The 15,074-nt window shown below is 39.2% G+C and overlaps 1 protein-coding gene across 1 annotated transcript in view; it reads right to left on the bottom strand.

Moving 5' to 3' along the window:
* Positions 1 to 280: 280 nt before the first annotated feature.
* The window catches only part of CYBRD1 (cytochrome b reductase 1), a 35,654-nt gene continuing 20,860 nt past the window's right edge, over positions 281 to 15,074 (bottom strand). The window contains exons 3-4 of the mRNA XM_025934956.2: positions 4,583 to 4,737; positions 281 to 4,043 (exon numbers count right to left, since the gene is read on the bottom strand). Coding sequence (XP_025790741.1) covers positions 3,746 to 4,043; positions 4,583 to 4,737 — 453 coding nt within the window. The 3' untranslated portion in view covers positions 281 to 3,745. The remainder of the gene's footprint in view (positions 4,044 to 4,582; positions 4,738 to 15,074) is intronic.

The following is a 15,074-nucleotide window of genomic DNA, read 5'->3' as shown; positions in this document are numbered from 1 at the left end:
TTTTCCCACTTACACTGTGTCTGCTTTGGTTGCCTACACCGATGGCTCCCTTCTGCACTACAAGGATGGCTCCAGTTCAGATCCTGCCCGGAGGAGGATACCCTGGCAGTTTTGAAACAATCCTCTGATCCTTCCAGCAATGGAAATGGTGTGGTACTCTGACAGCATTTTCAATAAAGAAACTTAAAAAATTTTTTTCCACGAAACAAACAACCATAGAACAGAAACTTGCAGAACAATGCCTCCACCATCCAGCCTGGACAAATGGATAACACACAAATCGCTTCCAAAATAACTTTTATTACTATATAAAAACAAGTCAAGAAAAAATAGATGTATCTTTTTTCTACAAAATTATAAAATATTCAGGCTATTTAATATTTTTCCATAAGAAGGCAAATTTAAACATAGTAATCTTTTCCACTTAAAAATGTTCAGGCATCTTCTACGGGATAAAGAATAATAGTTTTCTTTTTTCTATACTTTCCTATGTGCACATCTAAGACATAGCAGTTAACAGTTTTCTGTCAGAGTTATCACAAGAAGGACATAACAAGATAAAAATTCTATCATATTGCAATAAAATTAGCATAACACTTTACTTCTTTCTCTGAGGTTTTAGATCTGGCATTGTGGTCAATCGGTATTGCACTGCAATTTTCAACTCAGCGGGGAAAAGAGCCTAATTAAAAACAAGACATTCTCTTTCTTTTGTCCTTTAGAAAATAGGAACCACTTGTCAGTATCCCTTAAAAAGTGCAATTGCTTCTTTGTCATTTGATTGTAAGGTCTGAGATGCTGTTTCTAACCAGCACAGCTTAAATGAAACCACACAAGGAATGGAAAGGAAAGTATTCTGGAGGGTGAAATCAGTCTGACACAAGAAGCACAGAAAGCTGTATGCATCTGAGAACATTAATTCAAAAAGTATATTCATTTGAGTTTCTCAATAAAACCCACCCAGAGAAAAGGCTTTAGTGTTGATTTAGATGAGTGCTAAAATAAAAGCTTTTTTTTTTTTCCTTTCTGAAATTAGATTATGGGGTAAGCCAAGCCAGACTATCTCTGCAGATGATATAAGCTATAATTATTTGGGAAGATTTCAATCACTGTTTTGGAAATGATACCTAAGGCTTTCTTCTCCCCTTTTCTTTTTGTGGACTCTTTAATGAGATATTTTGGGGAGAGATGGCTTTAGGTAGGAAATACCAGCTTTTGAAAGATAAAGGTACAATTACCATTGGAATAAAAATCCCATTAAAAGAAGAGTCTCAGAAAGGTTTTCTAGATATATTTTACTATGCATTGTTTTCATAAAGGTTGAGAAAGAAAGAAGTTCTTATAATATCTGTAAGATTGCCCTCTCATTAGCCCATGAGAGAGAAAATAAAGGGCTGAGATGATGTGTGCTCAAAGACTTTGCAATGGAATAGAATATTCTCATGCCAAATCCATAGTTAACTTTTCACCAGTAACCTCTTCCTTGGCCTACATAAAATGGAATAGCAGCTTCGGTCATTGGGACTATCGCCTTCCCCCAAAACACTCCTGGAATTTGGGGCACCTCCTTGTAATGAAACATCCATTTATCGAAAATACGTTTGTGTGTGACAACGCAATTACTCTTCCACGTAACACCAAAATTTGTAGCATGCTCTGTCCATATTGAATTTAACTGTGCTCACAGCGCGCCAGGCATTAGGCTGGGTACTGGGGATACTTAAGACACCATTACCAATTTTGGAAGGAGAATTAAATAAGAAGAAAACAGTGTTTTGGCAAGGGAATCTTGAATGGTTAGGCATGAAGCTTAAGGAACATGATGGAGAGAAGCTCATATTCAGTCTATGGAGGTAACTACCACTTAACTTAAAAGGAACTTTATGAAGCACCAAAAAAGTTAAGTGTGTTTGGTGTAGGGGTGTCTGCGTGGCTCAGTTGGTTAAGTGTCTGACCCTTGATCTCAGCTCAGGTCTTGATCTCAGGGTTGTGAGTTCAAGCCCCACACTGGGCTCCATGAAATGGGCAGGGAGCCTACTTAAAAAAAAAAAAAAAAAAAAAAAAAAAGTGTATTTGGTATAAACTGTAGGGTTTCCACCTACATCAAAATGCCCCACTTTAAAACTGCAGGGAAACCAAAAATCAATCCCAAAATGAAAAGCATCCTTTCAGCAAAGGCACTACTCTAGGTCTTAATTCAAGTCAGCTAGAGTCAAGACAGAGATCTCCATGCATGAATGATGTCACCTCTGAGTCTCTCAACTCACTACCAAGAACTCAAAGCTCTAGATATCACCTAAAATTCCACCAAAATCAGGAAGGACCTTAGCTCTTGCCACCGGGAAGGGCAGACCACGAGGTGAGTCTCTCCTATCCCCAAACAAAGCTATACAGCAGGTAAGATCCTGAAGAAAAAAACTTGTAATTGATTCATCTTGAAAGTTACATATATTCTTGCCCAAATCTTTCTTTGTCACCAAGACACAATTTTAAGATCAAAGAGGCATTGAGGTAGGCCTTGGCTTGTTGGCTGCATCAGGGTGCCATGATCTATTTCCAGGGTTAGGGTGGGCCTCTTTCCTTGGTTATTTGACGAATCTGCCTTGGACAAGAGAGCCAGAAGTTAAACTTTAACAACCCCACTGCACTCCAGCAGTGTACAAACTAGTATATAATAGAAGATACAGCATAGAGAAGTGGTTAGGGTCATGGACGAAGGAGTCAGATGGCCAAGTGACGAATCTCAGTTCTACCGTTGATGAGCTGTGTGACCTTGGGGCAAGTCACTAGCCATTCTGAGCTTCAGATCTCCCATATGTAAAATGGAGAAAATAATAGTACCTACCAAGAAAACTTTAAGGATTGAACAAGTCAATATTTATAAAGTGCTTAGAATAGTGTCTGGCAGGTAGTATGTGCCACGTAAGTACTTTCTAAAATGAAAAAGGAAAGTCGGGAAAAAATGCTCTTTGAGGTTTGTAGAGCAGTTTATGCTACGTAAGCTTTCAGGCATATTCCATTCTAATTTGGTTTGGAATCTGGGGTTATAAAATACGCCAAACCCCAGGGAGAGCTTTGGGATGAAGTGGAATTTTAGAAAAACTTCTAGGTCTGACAAGAGAAGATCTCTTTAGCTACATTTGGTTCAGTCATTGCCTCAAAATGCTCTAATATAACTCTGGTCTCTAGGGCCAATCTGAGCTCAAACTAGTTGGGGAGAGAGCGCTGAGAAAAGGGAACCAGTTAGTTTCCTAAATTTTTTTCTGTACTCTGCTCACATTATCTGTGCAGCATAAACCCTGCCCCAGATCGAATTCTAAAGTGTTAGAACTGGACTCCCAGAATTAACAGGAAATGACAAGAGGCCAGAGATGCCACCAGCTGATGAAATTTACCAACCGAGGGACACATTTTTATTTTTTGTTTGTTTGTTTGTTTGTTTTTGAGAGACACATTTTGATCGACTGTTTTATGCAAGGCACTGTGCTAAATGTTTTGGTCCTCAACAAGAAAGAGGTAACATAACCACAATTTATATCTGCTATTATTTACACGATCATCTCCTTTCCAATTCAGGTAAGTTCATAGGCCTCAATCAATACAAACTCTTCCAAGGAATCCTACTTTATGATTAAAATAAATATTGACTCTGTGGCCCAATCACCTTGGGGCTAGAGAGAAGAAGCGATAAACTGTAGAGCTAGTTTGTAAAAGTGAAGTGATATGGCCACATCTCTACAACCCTTTACATGGTGGATCTCTGACCAGCCTCGTCAACGATGAAGTTTCTTTTCCTTGCTGCCGCTTCATTGTTTAATTCTGAATCTGATTTGTCCACGTTGCTAAAGTTTATTGCTGAGCCTTCCACTCCCTCTTGAGCACCTCCATTTGGCTGAAGAAAGATCGAATTTGGTTCCTTAGGACGCTGCCATTGTGGTCTGGTGACTATCCAAAAAATGAGGGCCCCAAATACCACAATCAGAAGGCCCAGGGTATTTGTGAAAACACCTTCCGGTGGAGATGTACTGTACCCAGAACTCTTCCTACAAGAAAGAGAGAGTATGTCCAATTACAAATAGGGTGATGCAGCAGCGTGCCAAAGAGTCTTGAATTTAAAAAAATACCCACTGGTAGAGCTTCTATGTAAATTCCCTTAAAGTTTGATATTAAAGAGAAATTTAAGTTATGCTAAAATAACTCAATGAAATAGTATGACGTTAAAAATTATAAGTATGAAAATAATGTAGCACCTGGAACACCAGTAGCACTTAAAAATTGAAAAACGGACGATACAAAATGTATACACACTATAATTACAATTAATATAAAGATATGCACATCAAAAAGATTAAGAGGGCACGTGTAACCTCAATAGTTGTAAGAGTGGTACAGTTTTTTGAACTTTTTGGTCCTTCTTCCAAGCATTATTAATGCTATACTACATGTATAATACATTTGTTAAAAATAAATTTTTAAATTTTCTATTTTTAATATTAAAAATTTTGTTACATTTTCCCCCAATGGGTAAGTATTTAACATTTTATAGCTTAAATATTACAATTAGTAAAACTATATAACTTACAGGGCAAAGAACAATTTCTCAGTCACTCCCATAAGTACCGTTGCGATCACTGTTCCAAAGATGAGCAGTCCGGAGTAAACATGTATGGGCATGACAAGTGCTCGGAGAGAAAGTGGAGCCCAAGGAAGCAGAAAGATGGAAACACCTAGGAGAAGCTAAACATCAACAAGTACAAAGGTTATCATTTAATTTTAAGAGTTAACCAATTTTAAAAGTATTATTATAAAAGCAATTGTACGTAAAATGAGAAAACCTTCATACAGAACCAAGGGCATAAGATGAAAATTTCCCCCACTCCAGTTCCACTACTCAAAGGCAACACCTATTACCACTTTCTCAAGTATCCTTCCAGAAAATTTCTATGCCTATGCAAGCATGTGTGTGTGTGTGTGTGTGTGTGTGTGTGTGTGTGTGTGGAGAGAGAGAAAGAGAATTTTTTTTTTTTAATTTTTTTTTTTCAACGTTTATTTATTTTTGGGACAGAGAGAGACAGAGCATGAACGGGGGAGGGGCAGAGAGAGAGGGAGACACAGAATCGGAAACAGGCTCCAGGCTCCGAGCCATCAGCCCAGAGCCTGATGCGGGGCTCGAACTCACGGACCGCGAGATCGTGACCTGGTTGAAGTCGGAAGCTTAACCGACTGCGCCACGCAGGCGCCCCATTTTTTTTTTTTTTTTTTAAATTCTTCAGTGTGCTGTATTTTTTTTTAATTTTTTTTTCAACGTTTTATTTTATTTTTGGGACAGAGAGAGACAGAGCATGAACGGGGGAGGGGCAGAGAGAGAGGGAGACACAGAATCGGAAACAGGCTCCAGGCTCTGAGCCATCAGCCCAGAGCCCGACGTGGGGCTCGAACTCACGGACCGCGAGATCGTGACCTGGCTGAAGTCGGACGCCCAACCGACTGCGCCACCGAGGCGCCCCGAGAATTTTTAAAGTATAAATGGTATCTTACTATACGTATTTCTTTTGCATCTGCATATTGCTTTTTTTCCCTTAATAATATATCTTGGAGATGGGGCGCTTGGGTGGCTCAGTCGGTTAAGCGTCCGACTTCAGCTCAGGTCATGATCTCACAGTTTGTGAGTTCAAGCCCTGCGTTGGGCTCTGTGCTGACAGCTCAGAGCCTGGAGCCTGCTTCGATTCTGTGTCTCCCTATCTCTCTCTCTCTGCCCCTCCCCTGCACGTGCTCTGTCTCAAAAATAAATAAACATTTAAAAATTTTTAATAATATATCTTGGAGATCTTTTCATATCAACATATGTGCATCTGGTTTATTCTTTTTAATGGCTAATGTTCTATTTTAAGGATGTAACATAATTTACTCAGTTTTCTATCTATGGATGTTCCTGTTTCTAGTTTTTTTCGATCATTAACAAAGCTTCAGTGAACTTCTTGTTTGTTTTTATCTATTTCCTTAAGGTTGCCAAGTAGAAAAGGAAATAAAAGATTTTCAAGTCCCTAAAACCATATATGATAGGACACATTTAGACAGTTCAATCAAAAACATTGTGTGTTAGGGTGCCTGGGTGGCTCAGTTGGTAAAGCATCTGACTTTGGCTAGGTCACTATCTTGTCGTTCGTGAGTTTGAGCCCCACATAGGGCTCTGCGCTGACAGTGACTCTAGTCCTATATGTACAAGATTCTAGATAAACCTGAATCCAGTTACCTAAAGCCTACACAAAAGTGAGCACTGAGGGGCACCTGGGTGGCTCAGTCAGTTAAGTGTCCAACTCTTGATTTCAGCTCAGGTCATGATCTCATGGTTCATGAGTTTGAGCCCCACGTCGGGCTCTGTACTGACAGCATGGAGCCTGCTTGGGATTCTCTCTCCCTCTCTCTCTGCTCCTGTCCTGCTCTCTCTCTCTCTCTCAAAATAAATAAATAAACTTAAAAAAAAAAGTTACATGTTAAGAAGTTTACAATTTTGTTTTATGAGGAAAAACAGAGAGGTTATTGCCGTTTCCTTGATAATTAAATCCCTAGTGGGATGCTTCTCTGCAGAGGATAGCAAGATTCCTAAGTAATTGAAGTCTAGTGACACTTTCCATTTGTTTTGTGGCCCCACAACTCCTACCCCTTACCTATTCTCTTCTCCTCAAGAGAATAAAGATTTCTTAGTGACTGCTGAGCTACTGAATTTAAAGGGCATTTTTTTCAGGTACCTACTTTGGATCTACCCTCCCCGTCCCCCGCCCCCAACAAAACAACGATGAGAAGAAGGGAGAATAGGGAGAAACACAACATCACTGTTCATCTTTCCTGAATGGGATCAAAGGACTAATGGGGGACACCAGAAGATTGAAGGCAGAATGGGTCTGAGACCCTAAAATATATTTAGAATCAGTTTCTGGGAAATGGTAATGAATGGAAGTTGATTTAAAAAAAATGCATTCAATAGGCTAGTTTGCATATTTCATTGTCCACCTAATGCCACAAATGCCTGGATGTATGAGAAATGGTTCAGAGGGTCCCCTTTGGTGGTTGAGAATGTTGCTAATTCTCCTTCAGTGAAGTTTAGTGATTCTATTAGTATCAAAGGGCAAGCATCCCGATGTACAGATTGTGATTTCTATATGGAAACAGGGCTCAGGTAAATGGCCACCAAGGATTTAGCACATATATACTTCTATGTACTCATACCACATCTTTTCTGTGACTTGTCCATAGAAATATGCATTTCCCATATTTCTGCTCTCTTGACTTCATTCCTGATACTCCGTTTTCTCTCATTTCTTTCAGGATTTATCACGTGTGCCTCTTGTAGGGCTCAATGAGCTAAGTAGTTGGGGTGCCAGAAATTTGCTTAGAGGACCCTAGGCAATTGAACTTCCCTTAAATGTTCATAGGCACAATTAAAGCCCAAAGGAAGTAAGCCAAAGTGTAATGATACCTCTAGATTATGGCATTACCAATGAGTTTTGTTTTTTTCTTTTTTCTGTATTTTATAAATACAGAAATGTTAAATGTTTTTTAACATTTTTATAAATGTTAAAATTAATGTATATTACTTTTATAACTGGAAATAAACAATAAAATTTTACTTTTACAGTTCCTGTGTTAAGTACCTGGGCTTTCTCAATTATTAATTATTATTATTTGCTCACTAACAAATGTATTTTACTATGCCAGTCTTATCTCCTTTTATGAAACAAGAGTTTTTAAAAAAAGGTATGTGTGAACTTCGAGACCCAACAAAAGCTTTTATTTGCAAACCATTAATGAAACCAGGAAATATCTGCCTATCTAGCTTTTGTATTAGGTATGATTTCCTTTTTCTTTTTTTAACTATAGAGGTGGATTTAATGAGCAATCAAGTGATTTACAGATTAATATATGGAAATCCTCTTCATTTTCCTGCTATTTCCTATACTCAATCATTCCTTCATTTAAAGTACATATTGCTGGGCCCCATCCCTCGAATTTCTGATTCAGTAGGTCTGGAATAGAACCTAAGAATCCGTATTTCTGATTTCCCTGGTGATGCTAATGATGCTGTTCTAGAGGCCACACTTTGAGAAGGTCTGTATTAGGTCATTTCCAAGTTGCATTCTTCAAGTGTAAAAGCATGTTTCTTCCAGGGATTAAAACATCTAATCAGCACCAACTAGAATATGTCCACAGTTTTTTACAGAGAGGACACACAAATGAACACTAAATTCCTCTGTCAATATTCTACATCTCCTTGCTGCACTGTCTTGCATCAAATCTACCTGGCAACATTCCAACACTGGCTCAGCCATCTTCAGGACTACCTCTGGTCTGCTAGGTACTACTAGAGTTAAGTCACACAGCCAAGGAGACCAGCGGCACTATAAATTCATGGTTATGATGCTCACAGTTATGAGCACTTCAACACTGCTCAACAATCCTTCTACTATTGTCTGATTTATCAACTGGTCCTCCATGTTCTCTCTTCCTCAAACTAGTGGCTGTCCTGTGTGCCTCCTCACTATTAGCAGATGATTTTAGTACCATCTCATGGGAAAAACAGAGCTTCACTTTTCTGCTGCTGAACTTCAAACAAACCAAAAAAGCCAAGCCAACAATTCCTTCCTTTCTTCAATTACAATAGAGTTGGTGTTCGAGCTTCCAGCTGTGCTCTGCAACCTGCTTCCTGAAGGCACAGCTATAGATTCACTCCACTTTTCACAACCTCTCCTTCTCTACTGGTGCCATCCTGGGAGCATTTTAACATGCCCAAGCTTCTCACAATGAAAAGAAGCAAAGAAACAAAAAACCCTCCACTAAACACCCGCCTTGACTCCTATCCCTGTCCAGTTACCACCCTCTCCTTCCCTTACCCAAACCTCTTGACTGAACTATTTTCTTACCTTCCACTCCTTCCTCAATCCACTGAAATCTGGATTCTCCCCTTTAAGAAAACGGCTCTCTAGTGTCATCAGTAACTTCCAGGTCACTAAATCCAAAGGACGGTTTTCAGACCATATTCTCCTCGCTTCTTGTAGCATCTGACACTCCTCAAACCCTCTCTTCCTCCTCTAATGTTCCCTTTCTCATCCCCCCACTTGCTCATGCTTGCAAGCGACTCTCATCCCTTTACGGTTAACTTTCCAAATCTCATTAATTCCACCTTTGAAATATCTTTAGAAACCATCCATTTTGCTCACTGCTACTGCTACACCTCCAGGCCAGCATCGTTTCTCATCTGAACCTCTGTAAACACCTTGCAGCTAGTCTATCTATATTTACTTCTGCCCAACCTCCAATTCATCTTCCATACTCCACTCCAGGATGCCTGACCTCCTTCTTGCTTCTCAAACAAAGAAAACTGCACCCACCTACTCTTCTATTCACCTAGAATACTCTCTCCCCTTTCACCACCAACCTCATGAGTTCAGGTTTTGGTCTGACTTCCTTTACCCCCTATACCATATGAGAGCTCTCCCAGAATGCTCCATACCCACCTTGTCTACCAAATACTCAAAGACCTGTCTTGTAAACTACATGAGGGCAGAGAGCATGTCTCTTTGGACCCATGCTTTTCTTATGGAACAATGCATCCCCCACAGCCTGGCGAGGAATCTCATACACAATGGGCATTTGGCTCTGTTGAATAAATGGGCGGATTGATGAACAAAATTTCATTGACATAAAATGTATGCTGTCAACCATAAAGGTGCCTACGATCTAGAATAGAAATAAAAAATTCCATCTACAGGTCATAAAGGAGCTTTCCATAAGACTTATACAATGGCTGACTTGTGTAATTCTAGTACACTAAGCCCTAGGCTGAGCATTTCCATGCATTATTTGGTTGGCTTTGAGCATGATGTTGTGAAGGATGTATCAAAAGCCTTAATTTACGGGTGAGCAAACTAAGTTCAGAAAAGTTCAATAATTCATCTTAAGGTCACAAGCTACAAATGGATGAACCTGATTCAAACTGAGGTCTCCCTGATTGCATGTCCTGTGTTCTTAAACACTACTTGCTCTCTGGATCTGAGCAAGAAGGTAGCCAGGGATCAGATTTCCTCCTGCTAAACAAAAGTCACGAAGCTGTGAAATGACCTTTCTGAGAAGCCTAGTTAGCACACAAGTAAAACAGTGAAAGGTAGGAATTCGAATATTTCAGAGAGCAAAAGAGAATCTTGAGACAATTTAAAATGTTTTTAATTCACCCAAGTTTCATATTAGAAAAATCTACTGATGTAACTGACTACATTAACAGATTACAGAAGAAAAGCTTTTCTCCTAGGTTAATTGATCTCAAACCACATGCTTCTGAACCACCTGGAAGGCCTGTGAGCACATATTTCTGGGCCCCTCACCCAGAGTTTCTGATCCAACAGTTCCGAGGCAGAACCTAAGAATATAGTTTGTTTGGCCCTCAGGGGAGGGAAAGATTTCCAAACAAGTTTCCAAAACGAAATAAAAAATAATAGCCTTAAAGGGAAAGATGATTAATTTGTTTCATTAAAATGAAGAATTTCTGTTTATCAACAAATACTAACAAAAGAGAAAATTTAAGCTTCAAACTGGAAGATATAAACAATACATATAAATGAAAAGGAATCTGACACAGAACTCCTACAAATCTTCAAGGAAAAGAAAAAAAAAACCCTCATTTTTCAAGTGGACAAAAGATATTTCTCTTTCTTAGAAAGGAAACATGAGTGATCAGTGAAATAAACATTAAAACCACAAGAAGACATCATTTTATACCCACTAGTTTGGCAATAATTAAAAGTTTGAAGATGATGCATGTTGGCAAGGATGTGCCTTATGGGTACTCTTATATGCTGCTGGCAGGAACACACTGGGATCAACCAATTTGGAAAACAGTTTGGCATTTCTTTTTTCGTCTGAGTATAATTCCACTCCTAAGTATACGCCCAGAGTAATCTTTGCATATGAGGGCCAGGAGATGTGTATATGAATGTTCAATATAGTATTGTTTATAGCAGAAAACTAAAAATAGCCCAAATGTCTAATAGCAAGAGATTGGATAAGTAAATTCATGGTATATTTAAACAATGGAATACAAAAGTAAAAATGAATAAAGTATAGCTAAGGAATCAAGATAGTTGAATCAGTAGAATGAAAAAAAGTTGCAATAGAATACTTATGATACTGTGTTTTTCAAAATTTATTAAAAAAGCAAAACTAAACAACATATTGTTTGGGGATTCACAGTATGTAGAAAAATTGTAAAGAAAAACAGGGAATGACAGAAAAACTTCCAGAGAATGGTTACCATTAGAAGTTGGGGTAGTTAGACAGATATGGGATTGAAGTAGAAGTGGGTGGGGTTCTATGTTTTCTAAATTAGGTTGGATAGTGGAATCCTAAGAGTTAATTTTATCATGATTCATTACTTCTAAATACATACAATATTGAGAACCCCAAAGAGCTTTTATTATATTATACATCTATTGATATCTACCATATTAGAAATTAAACCTGAAACTTCTAAAAATATTTATTCATTTAACAAAGATAATAAATTCACTACATATTTACATAAATAGCATGTCTTAGGAAAAATAACTATATTATGTGAAACAAAAAACATGCCAAGTGGCATGTTTTACATATTTGCAAATCACTTTAAGTTCTGATTCAGTAGTAGATAATTGGGTTCCTCTATTTGTCTCCACATTCAGGCTTATGTGATACCACATATAATGTAGTCTCTGGAAAAGGCCATGTAACACTTTTGAGAAACTGACACAAAGATAAATACCATCTTAGTATTATGAAAAGAGCTTTGAACAGAAAGAACCACCTGAAAATCTTGGTTACCACTCCCCATTCCCCGCTTCAGAGTTCTCTGGACTAGATTTTGAGAACTACTCTAAGAGGATGCCTCGGAAGCAGAGAGAAGGAATACCTCAGAGAGATGAAATGAAAGAATAAGAAAATATGTGTCAGCAAAATTTGGTGGAAGAATGTCACAAAGAAATTTCAGCTTAATTTCCTCTTCAAAAGAGTAAATAAAGGATCTCTGCTTTGCAGGGGAATCATTGCTGTGATTCTGTTTTCAGGGCTGGGGTTTGCGGGTGGGGAGGGCTGGGAGGGGAGTAGGTGATCCGGGTCGGTCCAACCCCCTGTAAAAGTGCCTCTTCAAGAGAACACCTAAGACACAAGTGGACCCAAACACATTTTTACTGAGTTTAATCTGTGGACTCAGGAAAGGTGGACTCTCTACTTTTAGGGGTAGGCTCAAGGTTCTCAGCAATCCTGTCCTGACAACAGACTGAGGGAAGCAGAAATCAGACATACAGAGAAAACAGCCCAGTGAAGAGCACACTTTGAGCCCCAGATAGTTTGTTATTTTTTTTTTAAATGCCCCAGAGGCTAGATTTCACAAGCAGAAAAGAATTCTACACTTCAAATGCTTTACAACCCATAGGTAAACATGAGGAAGAAAGAAGACCTTTCAGCCTTTTTTGGTTGTATTCTTTGTTGCTTACCTCCCTCCTTCCCTCCTTACTCTATTTACTGAACGCACCCGGACACTAGCTTCCCTTGGCAGGTAAATCCTGACTTTAAACAAAGGAGCTAAGCCAAACCCCAACAGTGCTAAGGTAAGAAGATATGAACCTGACATTCTCTCCCACGCTCTTCACACTCTGGTAGGACTGCTTCTTGAATTGTTCTTTGAAGGGGAGGGGAGCACAAACTGACTTCACAAACTCGGGTGAATGGTCTGCACGCGGTTAAACTTGGGAGACTGAAGTGCAGGCAGTCGTGACCGCATAAGCCAGCAGCAAGCCAGCGCCTGCACCCGCTCCAGGAAAGTGGAAACTCTCTGTTCTCCAACCACAAGCGGCAGCTCCAAGGATCTAGAATTCGTCTTGATTCAGAAAGAGAAACTGCTTCCCCTTTTTACTTTAAAAAATTTTTAATTTATCTTATTTTACGTTAGAGAGAGAGCACGAGCGTGAGAGAGGGGCAGAGGGAGAGAGAGACAATCTTAAGCAGGCTCCGCACTCTGCTCGGAGCCTGACTCGGGGCTCGATCCCACAACCTTTGGGATCATGACCTGAGCTGAAAGGAAGAGTCGCTAGACTGAGCCACCCAGGCACCCCTCCCTTTTTTAGCTTAAGAAATCTGACAGAAGTATGTCTCTGTCAAAGCATATTTTTGTGGCTCATGAATTTTTGCAACTAAGAATACGGAGGCAGGAATCTCTGTAAATCATAATAAGTAGGGAGCTTAGCTCCTACCAAAAGCCTAGAATTCATTTCTTTCCACTGGGAAAGGAAATGTGCTTTCACTTAATTTCTCCCTGAGCACATCTGGGTGATCTGTTCTGTCACTTGTATGGAGAAGCAATGCAAGTAACTTGAAAATAGCTTTTATGCAGCAAAGGAATAAAGTTGGAAGGTCGTCAACTTTTCCTGATAAGAAACTGTTCACCTGGTTGCTGAACAACCACAGGCACCAAGCACAACGTGAGTATTCACAATCTGTGGTGAGGGGACACCTGTCTGCTTGTTTGGTTTTAAAAATTATGTATATATGCTTTGTATATAACATATGACTTACTTGTATTTGAAACAAAAGAGCCACAGGTTCAAGCAAGTCAAACAAGACACATTTAAAAATTTAATAAGCCCCCAAACCAATCCCACCCACTCCCACAATGTGGCAGTGGGTTGGTGTATTCTCCCATACCTTTCTTTACACATAAACACATACATGCTTTTTTTCTCTTTCCTTTTTTATTTTAAATGACGTTTTACTAAACATATTACTTATTCTCCAGTATTTTTTATACTGAAGAATATATCATGATTTCACTCTTGGTCAGTACACATGGCTACATTCCTTGTAATGGCTGTGTGATATCCACCATGGATTTACCAAAAATTATTTAACCATTCCCTATTGAGGGATATTTAGTGGCTTCTGGTTTCCTGCTTGCATAAACAATGTTGCGCTAAAAATCCTTTTTAGGGGCACCTGGGTGGCTCAGTTGGTTGGACATCCAAATTCAGCTCAGGTCATGATCTCATAGTTCTGGCCCCACGTCGGGCTCTGTGCTGACAGCTCAGAGCCCGGAGCCGGCTTTGAAGTCTGTGTCTCCCTCTCTCTCTGCCCATCCCCTGCTCATGCTCTCTCCCTCTCTCTCTCACTGCCTCTCTCTCTCAAAAATAAATATTTAAAAAAAAATCCTTTTTAGAGTTCCTTACGTTACAGTATTTTATTTCCACTCTCTCCAAATGTGGGATTGCTAGGTTAAAGGGTAAGCATATATATATTTTTTAATTTAGTAGATATTAACACACTACTTCCCTAAAATTTGGTGACAACGCATTTTCCTGTCACTAGTGGAAAAGCAAAAGTGGAGAGCACCTTTGACCACTCACACCCTTGGCAGCAAGGAACATCACCACTGTTGTCCTGTTAGTCTTGTGGGGGAAAATGACATTTTATTGTTGTTTTATTTTCTATTTCCCTAGCTTCTTAGTGAGGTTGGACATTTTATATGTTGATTGGTGATTTAAGTGTTTCTTCTGTGACCTGCCTGTTCAAATCTTCTGTTTATTTTTCTGTGAGGTTGCCTTTTTTGTCATTAATTTTTAGGCGTTTTTTTAAATTACATATTAAACACATTAAGCCTTAATATATGACATGACTATCCCCATATCCCTTTGTGCAGTTTCTGTTGACTTTGGTATGTTTTGCCCCACATAATTTGTTATTAAAATTTTTTTTTCTTTTTTTAATGCTTACTTATTTATTTTGAGAGAGAGAGAGAGGATGAGCAGGGGAGGGGCAGAGACAGAGGGAGAGAGAGAATCCCAAGCGGGCTCCACGCTGTCAGCACAGAGCCAGATGTGGGGCTCGATCTCACAAATAGTGAGATCATTACCTGAGCCGAAATCAAGAGTTGGACGCTTAACTAACTGAGCCACCCAGGTGCCCCCCTCCATATACTTTAAAAAAATTTTTTATATAATCAAATATGTCTTTTTTTTCCTTTATGACTTCTGGATTTCTTGTCAACCTGTGGACTC

The sequence above is a fragment of the Puma concolor genome, chromosome C1, assembly GCF_028749965.1.
Source record: "Puma concolor isolate L17-30 chromosome C1, mPumCon1.1.hap2, whole genome shotgun sequence".
Classification (NCBI taxonomy): domain Eukaryota; kingdom Metazoa; phylum Chordata; class Mammalia; order Carnivora; family Felidae; genus Puma; species Puma concolor.
Note: the sequence above shows the minus strand (reverse complement) of the source record. Positions and strands in the feature narration are given on the sequence as shown.